We start from the raw sequence: 22,745 nt of genomic DNA, 5'->3' as shown, positions 1-22,745 counted from the left end.
CACACACACACACACACACACAATGTTATATTAGTTTCAGGAGTATGATATAGCGATTTAATAATTCTATGCATTACTCAGTGCTCATCATGATAAGTGTACTCTTTAATCCTCTTCATGTATTTCACCCATATCCTCACACCTCCCCTTTGGTAACCATTGATTTGTTCTCTATAGTTAAGAATCTTAGTTTGTCTCTCTTTTTTCTTTTGTTCATTTGTTTTGTTTCCTAAATTCCACATATAAGTGAAATCATATGATATTTGTCTTTCTCTGACTTATTTCATTTAGCAATATACTCTCTAGCTCCATCTGTGTTGTTGCAAAAAGCAAGATTTCATTCTTTTTTATGTCTGGATAATATTCCGTTGTGTATATATACCACATATTTTTTTAATGTTTATTTATTTTTGAAAGAGAGAGTGAGAGAGAGATAGGCCACAAGCAGGGGAAGGGCAGAGAGAAAGGGAGACACAGAATCTGAATCAGGCTCCAGGCTCTGAGCTATCAGCATAGAGCCGGACGTGGGGCTTGAACCCATGAACCGTGAGATCATGTCTTGAGCCAAAATCAGATATCCAACCAACTGAGACACTCAGGCACCCCTGTACCACATCTTCTTTATCCATTCATCTATTGATAGACATTTGGACTGCTTCCATAATTTGGCTATTCTAAATAATGCTGCAATAAACATAGGGTGCATATATCCCTTTGAAGTAGTGTTTTTGCACTTAAGGGGTAAATACCCAGCAGTAAAATTACTGGATTGTAAGATATTTCTATTTAAAAATTTTAAGGAACATCCATACTCTTTTCCACAGTGGCTGCACCAGTATGCATTCCCACCAACAGTGCAAGAAGGTTCCTTTTCTCCACATCCTCACCAACACTTATTGTTTCTGTGTTTTTTATTTTAGCCATTCTGACAGGTGTGAGATGATATCTCATTGTAGTTTTGATTTACATTTCCCTGATAATGAGTGACGTTGACCATCTTTTCATGTGTCTGTTGGCCATCTGTATGTCTTCTTTGGTGAAATGTCATTTTCTAGTTTCTTAAGTAGTCACTTAGTTCATGACTCTGGAGCTTTCTTCCTTTCTAGTGTAAGTATTAAAGGGTATAAATTTCCTTCAAAGAACTTCTTTTGATGTACTCAACAGATTTTGATAGGTGGTATCTTCATTTTTCATCCAGTTCTAGGTATTATTTATTCCCCCTATGATTTCTTTTTCTTAACCCAACTTGGGCCAATAGGATTTGGCTTCTCTGAGATTTGGAATAAGGGTACTACATTTCAGAGTCAAGCATTTGTGTGGTGTTAGGCTTCACGGTGCTTTAGAGCTGGGGCAGCCAATGTCTCAAAATACAATCATTATAGACAAGGAGGGAAGCTAAATATCTACAAGGAGAGAATGAAGGGATGCAGACAAAAGATGAATGGACCAATGAAAGATTAAAAGAACCAGATATATTTATACAACTCATGAGACCCAGATGTGCTTCCTGGTTTTTTTTTTTTTTTGTTTTTTTTTTTTTGCTTCTGTGACATTGTCTTGCACCTTTACAATATATTTTTCAATTTTTAGCATAATTTCAGATATATGGAAAATTTCTAAGAATAGTACCAAGAATCCCAATACACTTCACTCACACTCTCCAACAGTCAACATTTTACCACACTTGTTTTATTCTTTTCTATCTCTGTGTATAGACACTTTTCCCCCCTCAGCTGTTTGAGAGTAAACTGAAGAGACAATGCCCTTTCACCCTAAATGCATAAGTTTACATTTCCTAAGACTAAGGCATTCTCTTACACAACAATAGCATAATAGAATTAACACTGATATAATATTATTATCTAATCTACAATCCTTATTCATTTTTGCTAGTTGGCCCCATAATATCCTTTTGGAAATTATGTGTTGCCCTCAGGTCTGATGTCTCTTTAGTCTCCTTTAATCTGAAACAATTCCTTAATGTTCTTTTTTTTCAATCTTCCTTTGTGTTACATGACCTTGACATAGATGAAGATTACAGGTCAGTTCATTTCTAGAATATCCTTTAATTCCTATCTGTATTTCTCATTATTAGATTCAGATTATGTATTTTAGTCAGGAATATCATCGGCATACTGTCAGATCCTCAGTATTTCATACCAGGGGGCCCATGATGCCATTTCACCCCATGACTGGTAATGTTAACTTTGATCATTTGAATAAGGTGGCATCTATAAACTATGGAATTACTATTCTTCCCTTAGTAACTAGTAAAACAAATGCTTTTTTTAGCTCTGCTTGAGGTTGAGTGAGCTTCTGCTCCTTGAAAATGATCCATTTGGTATCCATTAAGCCCATTCAAACTGGCTTAAGAAAGAGGGTCATTGATTGAAGAAAAAAAAACAAAAGAGGGTCATTTATGTTGCAACTAAAGTCATCATTCATAACTAGAGTCATCATTCAGATTGGCCTAACTGGAGAGGGGAATTTATAGTCCAGAAGCGGCTTTAACTTCAGGCACAGCCGGATCCAGGAGCTTGCTGTAATCAAGAACTTGTCTTATTCATAGTTATTTATATAAATAAAAGGGACTAGATTCTGGACAGACAGAAGCAATAGGTACTTGCTACATTGATTCAGGCAATGACAAAGAGGAAACCGGAAGTGCATGAAGAGACCCAACCACAGCATGGAGTTCCTTTGGAGAGACTTACCCAAGTGGTTCAAGTGGTGCTCAGCAACCCAGGACCAGGATTATCAGCATATTCTCTAACCTGGCCAGAATGATTGGTTCAGGGATTAAAACTCAAGATGGGCTGAGGAAAAACAGCCCCGGCACTTTCTAGAACTATCAGCTTCGAGGCACTGTGGCTGCTGAGCTTGTGGAATGCCAGCCTAGAACTGTAAGTGGTCATCTTTCTTTCTTAAATGAAGAGGAGGATGAAATCAACACAGAGAAAAGCAGAGCCAAACAACACAGGGAGCTAGGCCCTTCATGGCTTTGTTTCAATACTGTATCCAGCAGTGCTTGAAGCCAACATTCCCCTGGGATTGTCAGCTGGAACAGCCAATAAATTCACTTTTCCTGCTTAGCCAGTGTGGAAACAGAATGTTGTAAGTTTCTTCTTTGACAAACAAAACTACACAATTAGAAAAAATTCTAGGGGCGCCTGGGTGGCTCAGTCGGTTGGGCCTCCGACTTCGGCTCAGGTCATGATCTCGCGGTCCGTGAGTTCGAGCCCCACGTCGGGCTCTGTGCTGACAGCTCAGAGTCTGGAGCTTGTTTCAGATTCTGTGTCTCCCTCTCTCTCTGACCTTCCCCCATTCATGCTCTGTCTCTCTCTGTCTCAAAAATGAATAAACGTTAAAAAAATTTTTTTTTAAAAAGAAAAATTCTACTTTTAGGAAAGGAATCATCTTTTAATTAAAAGGGGAATCATTTGGACCCTAAGGTGTTTATGGATTCAAGTGCTGTGGTATAAAAGCTTATGATAAAGTCTGCACTGATAAAATATAATATATGGATGAGCATTTGAGCCTACAGTTTTGGTAATATGATAATCAAGTGAGGGTGGAGGCTTAAATAAAGATTATATTTAACTATAGTCAGTTCTCCATGAAAATAGGCAGCCTTCTCAGTTTTTCTGCTATTCAATATAAACAATAAGAATTCTCTTGCTGGGCTGCTTTATTATGAAGACTGTTTTACAAATTACCTTCATTGAGGTATCATTTATGTACCATAAAATGCACCCATCATAAGTGTACAGTTCAATGAGTTTTGACAAATCTATATATCCATGTAACCACCACCACAATAATGATATAGAACATTTCCATTATCCCCCAGAAGTTCCCCTGTGCCCTTTTGCAGTCAATTCCCTTCTCGGGCCCCAGGAAAGCACTGATCTGTTCTGTCACCTTAAATTAGCTTTGCCTGTTTTAGAATTTCTGTAAGTGAAATCATATAATATATATTATTTTGTGTCTATCTTCTTTTATTGTCTTTTTATTTTCTATAGAGTCTATTTATGTTTACCTGTGTGTCATAGTCTATACATCATGTTTTAGATACTTGTGGAAAATAATATTGTAGGACATAACAATGGCTCATAAATTCCACTTATTATTAGCTATTTCGGGTGTAGTTGACTTCAAAATGAACTATTTTTAATATGTCATTTCCAACTTCTGAAAATTTTACTTTAAAAAAGTATAAAGACCCTGGAATAGCTTTTTCATTATTGAGATGTCTTTTATAATTTACTGTTCCCCTTTGGAGAAGTTTAGTTTCCAAAGCTGGATCCAGGAGGAACTTTATTTATACAAGCCTTTTTGGCACCGGCTTGAATCATCTCCTGTCACTTACACACACCTTTCCCCAAAATAGTCCAGTCCCTTTGTGTATTATGGAGCTCACTTAATAAGCTCAGCCCATATTGGAATAAAAAGGACCATTGGTATATTATGTCCTGCAGGTGTAGGAAAAGGGTGTTGAGAAGGCTCTCACACCAGATGTCCCCTCAGCTCAAAAGGTAGAGAATCAGTTTCCATCGGGTCAAAGTCTCCTGCCACCTGATCATAGATTCCTCTTGTATCTTCATATGTCTCCTCAGGCCAGCAGGGATCACAGAGGCCCTGACAAACAAAGTTGGAGTTAGAACCATAGAGAGATGCCCTGTGGGTCACCATTGCAGCTCTAGGAGGGATACACACTCCTACTCAAATTCCCAGAAAAAAATGTTTTAGTTTCTAATTATGGGAAGGAATCCAACATATACAAAGAAGAGAGTGATTATAATGAGCCTCCATGAGCCTCAAGTCCAAGATATCTCATTATTTTTGTCAGAAAAATAATGTAAATGTCAGAAATATGAAACTTTAAAAAATGCAGGAGGGGTGCCTGGCTGGTTCAGTCAGTAGAGCATGTGACTGTGGATCTCTGGGGTTGTGATTTCAAGCCCCACTTTGGGTATAGAGATAACTTAAAAATAAGATCTTTAAGGGGTGCCTGGGTGGCTCAGTTGGTTAAGCATCTGACTCTTGGTTTTGGCTCAGGTCATGATCTCACGGGTTCATGAGATCAGGCCCCTTGTCGGGCTCCGGGCTGAGAGTGCAGAGTCTGCTTGGGATTCTCTCTCTCCCTCTCTGTCTCTCTGCCCTTCCACAACTCATATGTGTACACACATGCATGCTCTCTCTCTCTCAAAATAAAAAAATGAAAGAAATAAAGAAAAATAAAATCTTTTAAAAAATAAAATAGAAACAAAAAAGCATGATATCGGGAATTGTAGAATGTGAGTTGTGATTCTGTTAGTCCTATAAATTTCCAAATTTTCATCAAAATAGAAGACCATGTAGAAGGATCCTTACTATACATGTGCTTTGCCCTAGAATTGGGAGAAAATGGTTGTTTTAGCTTGGCAAACTTTAGAGCAGATTTGTCCATGGGACAAATATGGTCTGCTGCCTGTTTTTGTACTGCTGAGGGGATAAGAATGGTTTTACATATTTTAATTGATGGGAAAATATCAAAATAAGAATATTTATGACATATTAAAATTATATGAAATTCAAATTTCAGTGTCCAAAAAGGAAGTTTTATTGGAACTTAGCCACATTTGTTCATTTATATATTGTCTATGGGAGCTTTTATAGTACAGCTGCAGGGCTGAGTGGTTTTGAAAAGGACAGCATGTCCTGCAAAGCCCAAAATATTTATTATCTGGACCCTTACAGAAAGAGTGCAGACTGCATCTGTGCTTTAGAGGGCACATATGGTTCAGCACCACGGACAGCATTTTAATGCCCTGCTATTTCCACGCTGGTGAGAACAGTGCCCTCTCTGGGACAAAGTTACAGAGGGAAATCCTTGGCCCAGAGGTGCCAGAGCATTAGCCAAGGCCACACAGAAAGGCAAGGGTTCTGACCCATCTCCCTTACTGTGGGGCAGTAGGTGGGGGTAGTTGATGGTCAAAAGTGTCTGTTGTTCTTGCCTGCCCAGCCACCATCTTCACTTCCCTCTGGGCTCTCTGTTCCTCTCCCACTCGGGCTGGTGGATTGAGTGAAACTGGCCCCTAATCCCTGATGCCATGGCTGGACACCGATCCAGACCTGTCTTAGCATAGTCCTTCCCCTGCCTCAGTGTTTCAGCAATAAGTATGTGACCAAAGCTAGACTAATAAAGTGTCAGCACTGGGGCTTTAGGGCTATTGGAAAAAAAGACATTCTCTTTTTCTGAGGATTTCCAATCTAATAGGATACAAACCTGAATTTTCTAGGGAGGAAACTCTGGGTTTCCCTTGACTTTTCAATTGAATGGGCCAAAAAAATATTTCTCTATGTCTCTCTACTTAACCAGTGTATTGGAGAAGGCTAATTATCCAACAGAATGCATAGATTCCTTCTTCCACAATAATAGAACTATAGTGAGGCATATATCTCCAAACTGGACTATATTTCTCAGTCTCCTTTACAGTTAGGTGTGGCCATGTGACTGTGTTCTCACTGGGGAATGAATAGAGTGTACCATTTCTGGGCCTGGGCCATAAGGCAGGGTTGTGCCTCCACCACACTCTATTTTTCCCTATCCCACCAGTTGAAACCCCCAGTGGACTGGCCTATCCATGCAAATTTGAACAATGTACTCACAGATAGCAGAGAAACACAATGGAAAGAACTTGAATTCTGGAATAACCACGTGCAACAAGGTCACTCACCTCTGATTGCTATGTGAGAAAGAAATAGGTAATCTTTAGACCACTGGATTGTAGCCAGGACTTTTTGCTATGGTGTCTAGCTTACCCTCACCAATATAAGCAGTAGGAGGCGGGTTTCTGACATGAGCCAGAAAAGACTTATGCTGATACAAATCTCCTCACCATTGGTACTTCATCATACAAGGGTCCCCAGGCCCCAGATGGGGCATTCAGTCTTTCCACTTCATCATACAGGTGTCCAGGAAAAGCCATATCCTCTTCAAGATGTGTGAGACCTGGAGTTGGAGTGAAAGGAAGGGATGATCAGGGCACCCATCCAGATGTCAAGGGTATCTATGAGCAGGGGGAGTTCTGATGTGGTCATGACTCACCTCGGGGATAAGACACCTCCTCCAGTGTTGGTGGTAGCTGGGGGCTGAAGTCCTTCATGGAGTGGTAATATGGCTCTACATCTGTTGTGCTAACCTGTCAATAATGCCCACCCATGCCCCGAAAAAAAAAAAAACAACAGATAAAATGTTTTCTATCCTCTGACTCCATAGCTCCCAGAAAGGACAATGATAAACCCAAAGCTAATGACAGGCTTTTAGTCTGCCAGTTCACTATTAGCAGGGCATTTGGAAGCACCCCCACTCACCATGGAGCTTTGAGTGTCCTGGCCTCCAGTCCACTGACTGTCCTCATATTCATTCCTGACTTGGTCTTCCTCCGACCTTCCAGGATAGAGGTATGGAGGGCAGTTGGGTGTTGATTCTGACACCTCTCATCCCCAAAACTCCTCCCTCAGAATCTTTCTTACAGAAAAATATTCCCACTTACCCTGCCTCTGTCTTTTCTGAGATGCCTGAGGGAAGTAGGGAAAAAGGGATCAGAGACACCCCTCCTCTGGCCAGCCAGGCCCTGAGAGACTTTCAATATGAAGCTCAGGGCTTCATGTCACCCTTGGGCCTCCATCCCCGCAGGGGAAGAGGGTCTCTCCTCACCTTCAGCAAGACGCCTCAGTCTCCGCTGCCAGAGGAATCCCCCAACACAGGAGATGTTAGAAAGCAGCAAAAGACCCCCAACAGCAAACAGCACAGGCATCAGGGGCAGCCTTGAGGGTCCTGGGGGCAGAAGGTACCCCTCAATGAACCCAAAACAACTGGCTGTAGGCCCGGAGCAGCATTCTCTGACAATGCTCATTTCTGATTAAGCAAAGGTCTCTTCTCAGGTTGGAAAAGCAGATGGGCAGGGATTTCCATGTCCATTCCTTCTTTCCACCCCAGGGCAGGTGGCTACTTTCTCAAGTCAAGCCACTAACAGTGGGTCCTACTTCTGTCTGAGCCCCACGTGTGGATTCAGGGGGGAGCTTCAGCTCCTTAGCTGGGCATTCAAGGCCTCTCCCCAGGTATCAAGCCTTGCCCACCAACCATAGACCCTGGTGTTGGACCCTCTGGCCACACAAATTAACCACTGGTTATTTCCAGAATCACTGAGGCAAAGCCACACCTGTAAGTGTGACTATTTGGAATAGTCAAATGTCTGTCCTTAAATGGCTTTTCTTCTCAACTGATTTTCTTCTCAAATGACTTCCTCTTTGCACAAGCTTCCATTCCAGATAATATCGGAATCCCTGCTATATCCCTAAGGGCAAGACTAAATCCCTTTAAGTAGACGTCTGCTCAGCATCCATCTCCCCATCTTCTGCTGACAGCACTAATTTCCTTCAAGGAAATAACCATCCCTCACTCTCAGGCTGTATGTTTCTGCAGACTTCCATGGAGGACACAATGGCCCACCCTGGCCGACGGGAGCACCCATCCCTCTTTCCACAATGATCAGTTCAGACCAATCCAGCATTTTACCCAAGGTGGATTTTTGCCAGAATAATTAGAACACTCCTCTGCTGGCTGCTAAGAAGGAGAACAGAGCTAGAAGTATGTGTGTGTATGGGGGTGGGGGGTGTTAATTCTTTGCTCTCTTGATGAAAGAACCTGAGAAGGAAGCTATAAAAGACAAAGGCAAAGTTGAGAGGGGATGAGAAATAGATCCTTGGTGAATGTTGTGAGCACATATTGGAGTTTTCAATTTCACAAGCCAAGCATTTCTTTTTATTGCCCACACAGGTGAATTTATGTCACTTGCAACCTTCTTCTCAGACTTTGAAGGGGGACTGTTTGCAAAATGGTCATAATTCTGTCCCTATAACCACACTCTTGAGTAGTCCCCTTCCACACTGACTCTGAGTTGAGCCACGTCACTTGCTTCAGCCCATGAGGCAATAGCAAATATGACAGAATCAGAAGCTTGAAAGTGCTTGTCCTGTCCTGCTGTTCTTGAGACTCCTGTGACCACCTCCATGTGAACAAACCAAGAAGAGACATGTGGCCCGGTTACTTCCATTGTCCCAACCAAGAGCCAGATTGTCAGATGTGTGAGGAGGAGGCCATTCTAGATCAACTAGTCCCAGCTGAGCCTCCAGCTGCCTGTGGCTCAGAACAGAAGTATTGGGTCACTCATAGAAACAAGAAAAACAATGGTTGTAGATCTAAGTACCCGTGTTTGAAGTGCTTTATTTTGCCTCAAACGCTGATACAGGCTCTGCACAGGGCAGAGAACCAGCTAATTCTTTCAGAATTAAACTGAATTAGGCAGAGAGAAAACATATCACATCCAGGCAAGAGAAAGAGCTGAGGATGTGGGTGAGGGACAGAGCTAAGTCTTAAGGGGCTGTGGCCACAAAACAGAGCAGGCGGATCTGGAAACCAGAAGGTTCTATTCTCAGAGGAGGGAGGGATACTCAGCTGATTGAAAACTTACTTGTAGGCTGCTCTGTGGGCAGTTGATAGTCAGGTTCTCCAGAAGGCTGGTCTAGACCTGGGGGGGGCGGGGTATAGAGATTGTGAATTAACACCAAGAATCTGGGATAAGCCTTAAGTATTTCTTAGTTTCCTATTAAGTTTTTCAACCCATTTTGAGGAACTGATTTTTGTCTTCTTTAGGAATATTTCAAAGACATCTGCAAATCCTGATAGTAATGGCAATGCTATTAATAGCCACTCTAATACTACTACTAATTATTATTATTGATGAGTGCTTTATGCTATGGAATGTCCTTTTAACCTGAATTATCAGTTTTGGGGAGTTAATCAAAAATGATGCTGGGCTCTCGGAATGTCTTTTTTTATATTTTATTTTATTTTATTTTATTTTATTTTATTTTATTTTATTTTAGAGAGAGAACACAAGTCAGGGAGAGGGACAGAGGGAGAGAGAGAGACAGAGACAGAGAGACAGAGAGAGAATCTCAAGCAGGCTCCATGTTCAGTGTGGAGGAGACTCAGGGCTCAATCCCACAACCCTGGGATCATGACCTGAGCCGAAATCAAGAGGTGGACACTCAACTGACTGAGCCACCCAGGTGCCCCTCTCAGAATGTCTTCATAGAGGTATCAGCTGTAGAACAAGTGAAGTGAATGTGGCACTTTATGCTTTAGTACCTAAAGAGAAGACTCCACGGGGGGAAAGAAAGAGGAGGAATGGGAAGAACTCCTTACTTCCGTGAGGAAAAAGACTACTGTGTCAGGAAGGGAAAGACAGAAAGAGTGAGTTTTCATGGGGCAGTGTAAACAGAAGTTGAGCGGGGGCGGGAGGGGGGTGCATTTCTTTGAATCGGCATTTACATAGCATTTACTTTGTATGGGTCCATGGTTTAAGCACTTTAGACATATTATTTAATCCTCACACTGTCTGAGAGACACCTTACTTTCAGAAATAGGCACAGAGATCTGAGATGCCTTATTTTTAGAAACTGAGGCTCAAAAATGTTAAGTAATTTGCCCAAGGTCTCACAACTAGGAAGTGGCAGGGCTGAGACCTGAATCCAGGCTTGTCTGAACCAGGCTCTGTGTGATTAGCCACCACACTACAGTGCCTGCCAGAGTCAAAACGTTCTTCTCATTAGTCATAGTAAAGAATTTGTCCCTTTCATCAAAGTTGCTGAATTTATTGGCATAAAGTTGTCCATAATATTCCCTAACTTGTCCTTAATATCTGTAGATTAGTAGTAATGTCCTCTCTCATTCCTGATAATGGTGAGGTTGCATCTTCCCTCTTTTTTGCCTTGATTTTTGTTGTTTTTTTTTTTCCTTTTTTTAAAGTTTATTTTTGAGAGAGACAGAGACAGCATGAGTGGGGGAGGGGCAGAGAGAGAGAGGGAGACACAGAATCCCAAGCAGGCTCTGAGCTCACTGTCAGCACAGAGACTGACATGGGGCTCAAACTCACGAACCGAACAGTGAGATCATGACCTGAGCTGAAACCAAGAGTCAGACGCTTAAACCAACTGAACCCCCCAGTTGCCCCTGCCTTGATTAGCTTTATAAAGGTTATTGATCTTTTCAAAGCAGCAGCTTTTGGCTTCACTGATTTTTTTCTATTGTTTTTCTGTTTTCTAGTCCATCGATTTTTGCTCTTACCTTTATTATTTTCTTCCTGTTTCCTTTAGGTTTAATTTGCCCTTCTTTTTCTAATTTCTTAAGATAGAAACTAAGCATCAATTTGAAGCCTTTTTAAAAACATAAATGAGCACTCAATGTTACAAGTTTCCTGCTAAGCACTGCTTTAGCTGCAGCCCACAATTTCCATGTTTTCATTTTCATTCAATTCAAACTTTCTTCTAATTTCCCTTGTGTCATTAATCACATTCAGACAGTATAGTTTAGTGGCTAAAAACCGCTTCCTGGCGTTCATCTTCCTGAGTTCCAATCTCATCTCTACCTCCTTCTAGCTGTGTGAGCTTCAACAGTTTGCTTAACCTCTCTAGTCCTCAGTTTCTTCATCTATAAAAAGGGAATAATAGTATCTACTTCACTATACCATCCTACAAGTCCCCTGAGGGGGTCTAAAACCTGCTCAAGACTGTCCTTTCCCACCTGGGGTGGTGACAGAGATCTGGGACCCCTTGTCCATTAGTCCGCTGTCCCCCAGGGCATTGCTGGCCAGCAGCCAGACCCTGTATCGTGTAGAGGGCTGCAGCCCAGTCAGTGTGAAGGTGGTGGCCTGAGGTGGTAGGACATCCATGTACAGGAGCCCTGGAGTCCCCAGAGCCTCATACCTGCATGAGAGGAAGGGCAGTCATTGAGGGAGGGGCCCCAGCCCTGCTGGCTGCCATCCCTTCCTGCCTTGACAGGAACCCACCTGATTTGGAACCTCTGTGGCAAACCCCCATCAAAGCCAGGCTTCCATTCCAACCCCACTGAGTATGGGGTCATGCTCATGACCTTTAATCCTGTTGGGGGATCTGGGCGGCCTTTGAGGAAAAGGATGAGGGAAATAGTCAGAGGATACAAAAGGGTTCTGCAAGATTCCTTCCAGATTTTTCTAAGAATGATTTTAAATATACAGTTGATTCTTGTGATTAGCAGTGGTTATGTTCTATAAAGTTGCTATGACCACTGAATTACAGAATATCAAATCATTGCTTCTGGGAGAAATGCAGAGTCAGACTCCTGTGAGCCTGCAGTCACATTTTCATCAACCAGTCAATACATGATCTTGTTTTGTGTGTGCTTCTGTCTAAAGACACCTTATTTAATATATATTATTGATCGACTCATTAACATTGAACTCACGGCCAACAGTGTCATAATTGATGTTTGAAGGAAGCCTATCCAACAGAAGTGTTTTCTCCATATGTTTAGGAACAGTAGATAGCAATTCAGGACTGTGCCTAGAGGCCATTTTAAATAGCAAGATCACTAACAAAAAGCACAAAAGTGAAAAAAAAAATGTGGCACCAGATTGGGCCACAAAGAAGACACTTCGTTATAGGATGAAAGCTGGAACAAGAAGGCAGAGTGTCACCTTATTCTACCCCAGCTGAGAATGTCCTCACTGGGCAACTCAATTTTTTTTGCCTGCTCTGGACATGTCCCCAAGTGACCAAGAAAGCAGCATGAGTGTTGATTTTGAGGTTACAAATAAACTTTAGCAAGTAGGCAAATTTACAAATACAGACTTAACAAGTAATGAGTATTGGCTGTACATGACATACGTTCCTTGCGTGGATTTTTTGGTGCCTATTTCACATCCATTCCTCATTTCTTCTGGTTACAAAATCCTGAGTATCCTTTGGAAAACCACTAGCCCACATTCTTAGGCCACATGCTTCTGATGGAAGTGACTCCACTCCCTTGTAGGATAGATTTGTGTCCAGGCCAAACAAACCAGAATGTCGCCTTCCCTGACCACGGGGTTTGTTCAGGGGTGGGATGGAAGCCGAGTAGAGCCAATGAGTCTTAACTCTAGTACTTTCATACCACTGTTAGGAAAAGAAAAAGATTCTATGTCCCCTGGGAAGTCTAACAGCCCTCCATGAGGAGCCTTAGAATAAAGCCAACACAGAAAAGCAGACCTGAGAGACAGAGAGTTCTGGATGGCAGTGAACCTAGATCTAGCAACTCCTGATGATCTACTTTTCGGTTACTTGGGCCAATAAATTATCCCTCACCCACCCACTGCCTTTTTTTTCTTTGCTATGAGTTTTCCTAAAGATCCAGAATCTATTAGGATTTTCAGGGCAGGCAGAAACTCCATCCTCACTCATAAACACCTCTCAGGTTTGGGGAACACTGCCATTCTGGGCCAACTAGAGATTGGGTTTGACCCAGGGAGCACCCTCCCAACACCCTCACACCCCACTCCCACCATACTGATGCTGACGAGTTGAATGTTGGTGCGGTCTGAGCCAAGGGGGTTGGTGGCTGTGCACGTGAACAGGGCATAATCCTGGGCCGCAGACACATTGGCAATAGTCAGGAGACTGCTGTGGACCATACCCTGGTGGTATGTGTGTTCTGTGTATCTGGAGAAGAGGTGTGGCAGGGACTCAGGGAAGGTAACTAAGGTTGGGGGACCAAAGTTGGGACTAGGGTGCTACATGGCTAGGCCTTGACTCACCTGGGATCCTGGAGATCCAGAGCGACTCCATTTTTGGTCCAAGTGAAGACGATGTTAGGGACACCTCGGGCACGACAGTGGAGGGTGGCAGAACTGGTGCTATCTCCAGCTGCTGCCACCTTAGTTAGGGGAGTGGGGTGCTCCACCTGGGGGGCAACTAGGAGGGGTTGTTGGTCAACATAAGGTATGTGGAAGGACATAAGAAATGTGGGCATAGTGGCAGGCCTTGAAGTCAGGATTTTGGGTGTCACTCACATCTGACAACAAGTCGGACCAGCCCTCGGGCTGGAGGTGCTACTCCATTGTCCACGATGCACTGGTAAGCACCAGCCTGGTCCAGTTTGGCATGGTGAATTCGAAGACGCCCTGTGGATCCCTTTGACATCTTCTCCATGTCATCCAGGCTGTGGTCCTCTTCCTCTTCTCCCTTGAGGCACAAGATACAGGAGATGGCCCCCAAGTCTGACCCCAGCTCTGTTATCCCCCAAACTGGGTCCCTCCTGTATCTTTATTCTCCTAGGCACAATCATCCTCCACAGATCTAGCAAAGAAAAAATTCCCTATCCATTCCCCCAGTCATCCATCTATCTATCCATTTATCCAATCATTTGTGCATGGGTCCATCCATTCATCCACCAATCCAGACAACTATTCACCCATCCATTTATCCAACCATTCATGCTTGGAACCATTTATCTACCCATCCACCTGTCTATTTGACCATGCACCTATTTATCAATTTATTCATTTATCTGTCCATCCATCTCCCTCTCCTATCCATTCATTCATTTGCCCATTCATTCACCCAGCTATTTATCTTCCTTCTATCTATCCATCTGCCCACCCTTCCATCTGTCCACCCATCCACCTCACCTATTTGTTCATATGCGCACATACCCATAAATACATGCAACTGTTCATCAGTCCATCCAGATACCTATTTATTTATCTCTTCATCTCTCCACTGACCTCTGCACCCATCCATCCATGCATCCATCCATAATCTTTTCACAGACATCTTTCTACTGATGGTGTATTTATCCATCCATTTACTCTCTAATCTAATCCATTTATTTCTCTCATTCAGTCATTTACCTACTTATCTATTCACCATCAGTCTATTCATTCACTTGTCCATTTGTCCATCCATCCATTCATTCATTCATCCATCCATCCACCTACCTATTGATCCATATATCCATCTACCTGTCCACCCACTCATTTGGTTATCTAGCCACAAATGCACCCATCCATCTGCCATTCACCTGCCAGTTCTCCAGTTCACTGGAGTATGTCCCAATAAAGATGTAATTATACAGGATCACGTAGATGTGATCCCTCCTCCCAAGGAATTCACAGTTAAGAAAACGCATCCCCAGACCCCACTTCCATTTACCAAAGGTTGGATCCTTACCAGCCTCTCCCAGTTGAACATCCCTGGAAGGATGGGATTGGCATCAACGGTGCAGACTATATCCACAGAACCCCCAATATTCACCTCAGTAGGGTCCTGGAGAACTCGTATAGTGGGGGCATCTGGGGGAGGCAAGGATTTGGGGAAGGCACTTGGGCCTACACAATTGATGGTGAGAGAAGGTCCCAAGTAGGAGAGGTGTCTTAGAGGTGTTCAAGAAAGTTACAGGTGTAATACAGACTGCCCTTTACGAAGAGCACTTGGAGTAAAGTTCTCAGTGTTAGTGAGACATTCCCCACCCTCTGCTGTGTCTCTGTAGTGACAAGAGTAGGTCTGGTGGACTTCCAGGATTGTGTGGGAGTGGAGCTTCCACAGCGGGCTTGGCTTCCTGATGAGAGTAATTCCTATGTAGGTGGGCCCCCTGTCTGAGCAAATTCCACATAGAGTCTCACTAGTGGACAGGGTTCCCAAAGTGGGAGTGACTCCATCACAGTAGAGGCTCCCGGAGTGGGAAGCTTTCAGGATGGGTGAATATCTCTGGGTGTGTGGAGCTTCCACAATAAGGAGACTCCACAGTGGGCAAGGTTCCCTGAGTTGGTGTGGCTTCCATGGAGGGCAGGCCCCCCAGAACACTCTCGTTTCCTAGGATGATGAAGGGGGCTCACAGTGCACATCCAGCCGCACTAGCGCTTCGGCGGTGCCCTCTGAGTTCTGGCAATGCAGCTGATAAAGGCCATCGTCAGCACGGGTCACGTTCCATAGCTGCAGAGCTCCACCGGACAGGATGCGATGCCGAGGGCCACCAGCTGGGGGAGGTCAGGGTGAGGGGCCTGCACCCTTCTCTACGTCCAGGAGACCCACACCCTTCTCTCTGCCCACTCCACGCACCTGGGCTGAGGCGGTAGCCCCGGAAGGTCCAGTTGAAGGCCTCCGGGGCAGGGTTGGCAGACACAGACACAGGCAGCAGTGCCTCACCCTGCTCCACCGCGGTCACCACAAGCACCTGCTCCCCCAGGAACTCTGGAGGGTCTGTGGAAGGAGCACCACCACGAGTCAAGATTGTTGTTAAGGCTGGGGTCCGAGATGGATTTGAGATCAGGTACCGGTATAAGGGTTAAAGTTAGGTCATAACTAGATTTAAGGTTGTGGACAAGGTAACAAGTTCAGAGCTGAGCTCAGAGGTTAGGTTCAGGATAGAGGTTAGAATCCAGTGTAGGAAAAGGATAAAGGCCAGAGTCAGGTTAGGAGATGGAGAGAGGGTTCGGGATGGAGGTCACTGTCGGGGGTCAGGATAGAGGGCAAAGGCAAAATGGAGGTTGGACAGGATTGGAGTTGGTGTAGAGTCGGGGGTCAGGATAAAGGTCCGGAAAGTTTCAAGCTTTAGATTGGAGATAGAGGACAGTGTCAAGGTGAAGACCGAAGTAGTAGAGGATCAGGAGGGAATCCAGAGGGTTCCACATACACAGCACATTGAGGCGGTAGAAGGCGCTCATGGTTTCCCGCAGCTCAGTGCTGTGGGCTCGGCAGGTCACTCGGTGGCCGTGGTCACGGGATGACATTCTCAGAAGGACACTCCTGGCTGCTGCAGATCCTTTGAATGGGGCACTACGGGGTGGTATGGCCACACTTTCCAGCCTGTGGACCAGGCAGGGGTGGCGGAGTCAGGCCAGAGCCAGCTCAGGGATGGAACCAGAGCCAGAGGCATACTAGGTACAGGGCAGGACACCAGGGGTGGGGAGGGGAGCTCAGACAGTAAAGAGGCATGACCAGAACCAGAGAGTGGTGGGGCCGTTCGCACTCTCACCTCTCCCCCTCCTTGTCCCATGACAAATTGACAGGAGGGTTACTGCTAACGCTGACGCAAGTCAAGTTTAAGGCATCCCCTGGGCGCAGCGCCGACGCATTGGCCAGGATCGTCACGTTTGTTGGGGGAACTTCAAGAATGAGTCGGAAAAGCGAGACTCAGAGCCTGCTTCCGCCTCACCTAGACTCCAGGCCCAGCTGCACAAGTCCTGGCTCTTGGCATCCACTGTCCCCCAGCCGGGCTCTGGCTTAGTTTCCCGCCGCGACCAAGCCCTCCCCCAGGCCACGGCCGTGCGCGCCCTCACACTGCACCACAAGCTGCGTGGATGCGCTGAGCTGACCCGCCTTGCACGTGAACTTGGCCTGGTTGTCCGACGGACCCGTGATCAGTACAAGCTCGCGGGAGAAGGTGCTCCCCGACTTCTCCAGACTTCCCAGCTGCACCCGCCGCGGCTCCTGGGGCGGCCGCGGTTCGGTCACCGCACGGGAGTCCTGAGGGCAAAGACTGACGGGGGGACCGCGTAGGCCTGCCATTTCCCCCAGAAAGAGCCTCATCGGGTTGGCTGCCCCCAGTCCAGATAAAGCCTTCCTGTGATGAAGAAAAGGCGCCCCCTTCCGCTGGCACCCAGCTAGGGTAGAGGAATGGGGATTGGAACTGAGCACCTCCCACCTGGAGTCTCTCCCACTTACCCTGGGCCCCCAGAGCTCCGCGGTTTTTCGGTGGGATCTGGCTTCCAGGCCCACGCCCCCATTCCCCGCCCCGCCTGCTCTGCTCTCTGGAGGCCAGCAGTTGTTAGCGCCCCCTGCCGACCCTCAGCCCCACTCCTCAACAACCACTCCAGCTACGCTTAGCAACCACCTGCCTGGAAACTCCCATGGAATCCCCAAGCCTTTCCCAGAATTTCTTCATTTTTTCCTATCTTTAGTTCTTTTTCTTTACATTCCCACTTTCCCCAAAGATTTCCTTTGATTTTTCTCTTAATTCCATAGTCTTTCCACAGGTTTCTGAATCCTTTCCCAATATTCTATTACCCTAAAATAGTCTTTTACCTGTGTAATGCCCAAATTCTTGGCATTTTCCAAGAATTCTCTCCAATGAAATTTCCTATAATCCCTAGTCTTTCCCCCAAAATTTCCACTAGTCCCTTAATTTCCCAGGATTTTCTCAGAATTCTGTCAGAATTTCTCTTAATTTTAATGGAATTTCACTTTCTTACCCCCAAGTCCCACGAATTAATTAATATGAATAGATTTACAAATGTTCTGTGGAATAACTAGTCTCTCCCCAAAATTTCCAGCCTCTACCCTATCTTTGTCTTTGTTCCTGGAATTCTTAGTCTTTCTCTAAAATTCCTGCCATTGCATCCGAATCCCCAAAATTTTATGAGAATTTTCTTTACTTTTGATGAAATTAATTGCCTTTTCTCTAGAATTCCCTATCCTGATCTAGAATGCCTTCTTTTCCCCCAGAATTCTCACTGTTTTCCCAGAATTCCAAGAGTTTTCCTAGGATTCCATTTAATTCTAATGGCATTTGTGTCTTTCCCAGTTCCCTACCAAAACTCAAACTCGCCAGTATTTTTCAAGAAATTCAAGTTTTCCCAAGATTTCCCAAGACTCTGGAGGAAAGAAAGGGCTTCATCTTTCCCCCACTTTTCTGGCCACCCCACACCCCTTGCTTGGCACCAACCTTGAACCAGGTAAGAGATGGGTCTGGGTTGCCTCCAATGGCCAAACACACCAGCCTCACCCGAGTCCCAGCCCGGAGGCGCTGTCCCTCTGGGGGGCCCTCTATCCACAACTTCTGGGCAGGATCTGTGGGGAGAGCCAGGAAGAATGGCCTTTCTCTCTGGGCTGGGCCTGATGGGGGTGGGGGTGGGGGGTGGGGAGGGGTCTCTAAGGGATGGGGCACCTCTGGGCAAAGGTGGGGGCTCACATTTCACATTCAGGATAAGTGACTTCTTGAAGGTCTCCTTGGTGAAGGCCTCACTAAAGGCTTCACACGTGAGGGTCAGACCATTGTCCTCCCGTCGCACCAAGAACGTCAAGTTGGACATGGAGATGTGGCCACCATGCAGGCCCTGGCAGGGAGAGAGCTTCAGACTTGGGAACGAGATCACTCCCATCCATGGTACTGAGGGCTGGGCTCAACTGGGACCCTAGCAGGGACACATAAAGCATCTCCACCCTCTCCTCTGAGACCCAGGAGGCCAGGACCCCAGTGCATACTCCCCAAGGACCAAGGCATCCAGGCTGCCGGACCCATCCTCGCCCAGATCCAGGAGTCATGCCCTCAGCTCCCTCCTCCCTCAGACCCGGGAGCCTGGCCACTGCCTCACATCCATGACCATGTCTTCTGTGGGCAGCAGCTGCCGCCAACCCAGCCACCATCGCAACAGGACCCGTGGGCGACTGGACTTGGTGATGCAGGAGAGTGTAACGTTCTTGTTCTCAGACTGGGACGCAGATCCCAGGATGGTAATGGCACTGGGGGGGACTGCAGAGACGATGGACAGAGGAGAGACACTAAACTAGGCTGGATGCCTCACAGGCCGGCCCAGATAAGGGACTGGGGACAGATGACAAGGTCTTTGGCATCAGTCAGGCATGATTTGGGGGCACAAACAGATGGTTCTCTGGGGCACAGACTGACAGACGGGCAGCTGGCATCAGGACTCACAGGTGACCTGCAGGGTGACCCCACGTTCCTGGATTCCCGTCGATACGCTGTTGTGGGCCTCACAGCTGAGCCTCGCCCCGTGGTCTTCTGGTCGCACAATCATCACTAGCATGCTTCGGGCCACTGCCTCAGCATGCTCTGTGCCCCACGCTGTGGACATGGGCTGGCCATTCTGGAGACAGAGACAGACCTGGGCCAGCTCAGGGCCAGCTCCTCCCCCTACCCTCCCACCCCCATGCCTGCCTCTGCCCTCACCTTTAGCCACTGCAGTGTGGCTGGCGGATTTCCCCCTCGGGACACACACAGCAGCTCCAAGCTCTGTCCTGCCCGCACGTGCCCCTCGTCCAGGCCTGGCCATTCAATGACAGGAGGTCCTGGGGGGACTGGGAAGCAGCACTCATTGGGCCTGTGGAGCTCATCCATTCTTTCCAGGACCCACGACCTGCCTCTTGAACCCCCATGTTTCTCCTTGAGAGTCTGAACCTTCAATAATCCCTGAACTCCCCAGGACCCCCAATTCCTGCTTCCCACCCCTAATGTCCATAGCTGACTCAGTCCCCTACTTACACAGAACATTCATGGTGACTGAGACCCGGATAGGGGTGTCCAATGCTGGGCTGGACCCCTCACAGACCAGCAGCTTCCCATTATCTGAGCTCTGAGGTGTCACCCTGGGGTGGGAAGTTGGGGTTCTGGAGTCAGAGTCATCTGAAATTTGGGGAGTCAGGGTGAAGAGGTGGGGATCCCAGTTTCCCACATCTGGTCTAAGTTTCTCTGCTGGTTTCCTCTAGGATCTAGAGTTCTATGGAAGACATCTGGGGGGTCAGCAGTGAAAACTGGGATCCCGGAGCCCACACCAAAGCCCTTGTACTTGATGCTCTGGAATTTGCATTCATTCCCATGAAGATGTTTTGAAGTGTCAGAGTAAAGAATTAGGTCCCAGATGTTCACACCTGACTCTAGTCTCTGTGCATAAATCCCTGGGATATGGGGTTTTCATGGGAAAATTTGGGGGCCAGGCTGAGGGAAGGCATCCCAATTTTCATACCTGGCTGTGGCCTCTGTGGTGAAGAGTTTCTCCTGGGACCCCACATTCACATTAGCAGAGATGTCAGAAATTGTTTGTCCACCTTAGGGTAACAAGAGGGCTAGAGGGGTGCCAGGTTCCCCCCAAGGTAGATCCTGAAGAGAATGGCCTGGAAATCCTAGGGTGCACATATTGCCCCCTCCCTCCTAGCTCCAGAGGAAAAGCACCAGCTCTGTTCCTCCGCACGTTCAGCCCTCCCGGAGTCCCTGGGGCCAAGTCCTGGGCCTCACCCCTGTCCTCACCACCTTGCTGGGTTGTATCACTCACCCCCATCACCCAGCTTCTTGCTTCTGCACCAACGATGACATGCATATCTCTGTCTGGAGCCTCGGGCTCTTCCCTGAGTTCCAGACCTGCAGTCCTGCGATCACTCTGGTACCTTTCCCTGGATGTTCCCTCCTATTTACAGGGTCTCACGCTGACCTCAACATCTCTCCAGGCCCCCTCCTGCATCCCCATCACTCAGGAAGGTCCTATTTTCTGGGACCCCTAGGAGGGCACTGGGTGGGGACACACCCCTCCCCACTCCAGAGGCTTTACCCTGTTCCCACCAATTCACCCACTCACTCTGGATGAAGGTGATGTCAGGTGCTGGCTTTGCATCCCCAGACACACAGCTGACCACGTACTCCTGCCCAGCTACCCATGTGACTGTGCTTCCTGCCTCAGGGGTCAGCTGAAGCACCTTGGGGGGCACTGGTGAGAAAGGGTCTGAGGTGAGCTGCCACCACTGAGAAAGATATGAGGATTTGGGTTTTCAGTCTCATTGCTCATGAAATGAGCTCGGCGCCCTGGGTCTGGGACTGGGGACTGGGGACTGGGGACTTGGAACCCTGGGCCCTGGGATAGGAGAGGGCTGGAAATCTGGACTCAAGGGTCCTGGGGGTCTCTCACCCATACCCAGGATGGTAAGGATCACTCTGGGGGACACGAGCTCGGGGCCTGTCTCTGAGCGGCCGACCTGACATTCATACTCTGCATCGTCGCTGAGGTCACATGCTTCAATGTGCAGGTGGAATTCACCTGCAGGTAAGACCGAGTCCCAGGTCAGGGCCACAGTCAGCCCCTGCTGGTGGCTTAGAGTCTTAGGCCCTGACCGCTTACCTCTATCAGGGTCCCCTTCTAGGCGGTACCTCGGAAAGCTGGGGATCCTAGGATCAGGACCTAGGAGTAGCCCATCTTTGGCCCATTGCACCGCACTGCCAGGGGCGCTGACCCCACACCGCAGCTCAGCAGTGGCCCCCTCGACCACCGTCAAGTTTTCGGGCAGAGCCCAGAAGCCTCGGGGGGCGGAAGCAGGGAGTGGCAAATGCGCCAGGCCTGGGGACACAGGGCTGTCAGCAGGAGAGGGCAGGGGGTCTGTCTGGAGAACACGAGTGGGAAATGAGGGCCACATGGTGCTGGGTCACAAGACCAGGATTCCACTCACCTGTGGTCAGCAGCCCCAGAAGGAGCAGGGGAACCCTGCCAGGGGTCCTCAGGGCCATCCCGGGTCCTCTGCCTGTGGCTCCTGTGGTGTCCACTGCCTACCTGCTGCCTCTGTTTCTGTCTTTCTCTGGGTCCTTCTATGTCTCTTGCTTTGCTTCTTGTCCCTCTTTGTCCATTTGTCTCCTTCTCTTTCTCTGGTTTCCTCTCTTCCCAGGAGTCAGTCCGTCAGTCTCTCTCTCCCTCTCTCTCTCTCTTTTTCCTCCTTTTCAGTCTCTTCTCTCCAGCCACCCACTCCCCTGCTCTCCTCTCACCACTCAGTCCCTCAGGGAGGACGGCTGCTCAGAGTCCGGCAGGCCTCAGGAGCCCAGGAGAGTGATGAGGCTGATGTGATCAGTGGCAGAGACCCTCAGTGACAGAGACCCAGCCACTGTTGTCTTCACAATGCTGCCTCCCCCAGGCGCCCTCCCGAGAGCCTCCAGTTCCAGGCCTCTGCCCAGCAGGCTCCTCCCAGCCCATCCAGAGCATGAAATCCCCTGTCAGCACATGCCAGGAATACTCCTCGGTGCCTCCCCAGCCCCGATGACCCCAAGAGCCTGGCTTGGGCCAAGGATAAGGGGGAGCAGGTCAGACCCAGGTGGAGAACTGGGTCATCTAGGACTCCCCAGCTCTCTCCTC

General features: G+C 47.1%; 1 protein-coding gene across 1 annotated transcript; it reads right to left on the bottom strand.

Annotated features, from left to right (window-relative positions):
- Nucleotides 1-3,429: 3,429 nt before the first annotated feature.
- On the bottom strand, nt 3,430-22,519 carry NPHS1 (NPHS1 adhesion molecule, nephrin). Its single transcript, XM_007096797.3, has 29 exons — nt 22,072-22,519; nt 21,747-21,962; nt 21,543-21,665; nt 21,210-21,338; nt 20,604-20,685; nt 20,123-20,226; nt 19,811-19,938; nt 19,556-19,727; nt 19,215-19,372; nt 18,812-18,956; nt 18,566-18,690; nt 17,181-17,367; nt 16,877-17,006; nt 16,535-16,707; nt 15,961-16,101; nt 15,738-15,878; nt 15,073-15,194; nt 13,914-14,085; nt 13,659-13,815; nt 13,412-13,563; nt 11,898-12,009; nt 11,633-11,814; nt 9,519-9,575; nt 7,703-7,822; nt 7,539-7,563; nt 7,357-7,432; nt 7,091-7,184; nt 6,882-6,994; nt 3,430-4,638 (listed from the first exon to the last, which is right to left on the bottom strand). Exons 1-29 carry the CDS (start codon nt 22,127-22,129, stop codon nt 4,507-4,509), a joined length of 3,726 nt encoding a protein of 1,241 aa, XP_007096859.2. The 5' UTR covers nt 22,130-22,519; the 3' UTR covers nt 3,430-4,506.
- Between the last annotated feature and the right edge of the window lie 226 nt (nt 22,520-22,745).

The sequence above is a fragment of the Panthera tigris genome, chromosome E2, assembly GCF_018350195.1.
Source record: "Panthera tigris isolate Pti1 chromosome E2, P.tigris_Pti1_mat1.1, whole genome shotgun sequence".
In the NCBI taxonomy this organism is placed as follows: Eukaryota; Metazoa; Chordata; class Mammalia; order Carnivora; family Felidae; genus Panthera; species Panthera tigris.
Note: the sequence above shows the minus strand (reverse complement) of the source record. Positions and strands in the feature narration are given on the sequence as shown.

Excerpts from the sequence above, each read along its gene's own strand:
- NPHS1 (XM_007096797.3), bottom strand. The coding sequence starts at position 22,129 with ATGGCCCTGAGGACCCCTGGCAGGGTTCCCCTGCTCCTTCTGGGGCTG. Across the intron at positions 17,368-18,565 it reads CATCTCTTACCTGGTTCAAG|GACTCCCGTGCGGTGACCGA; the intron begins GTTGGTGCCAAG and ends CTTTGCCCTCAG. Across the intron at positions 15,879-15,960 it reads GGGCTACCGCCTCAGCCCAG|CTGGTGGCCCTCGGCATCGC; the intron begins GTGCGTGGAGTG and ends GACCTCCCCCAG.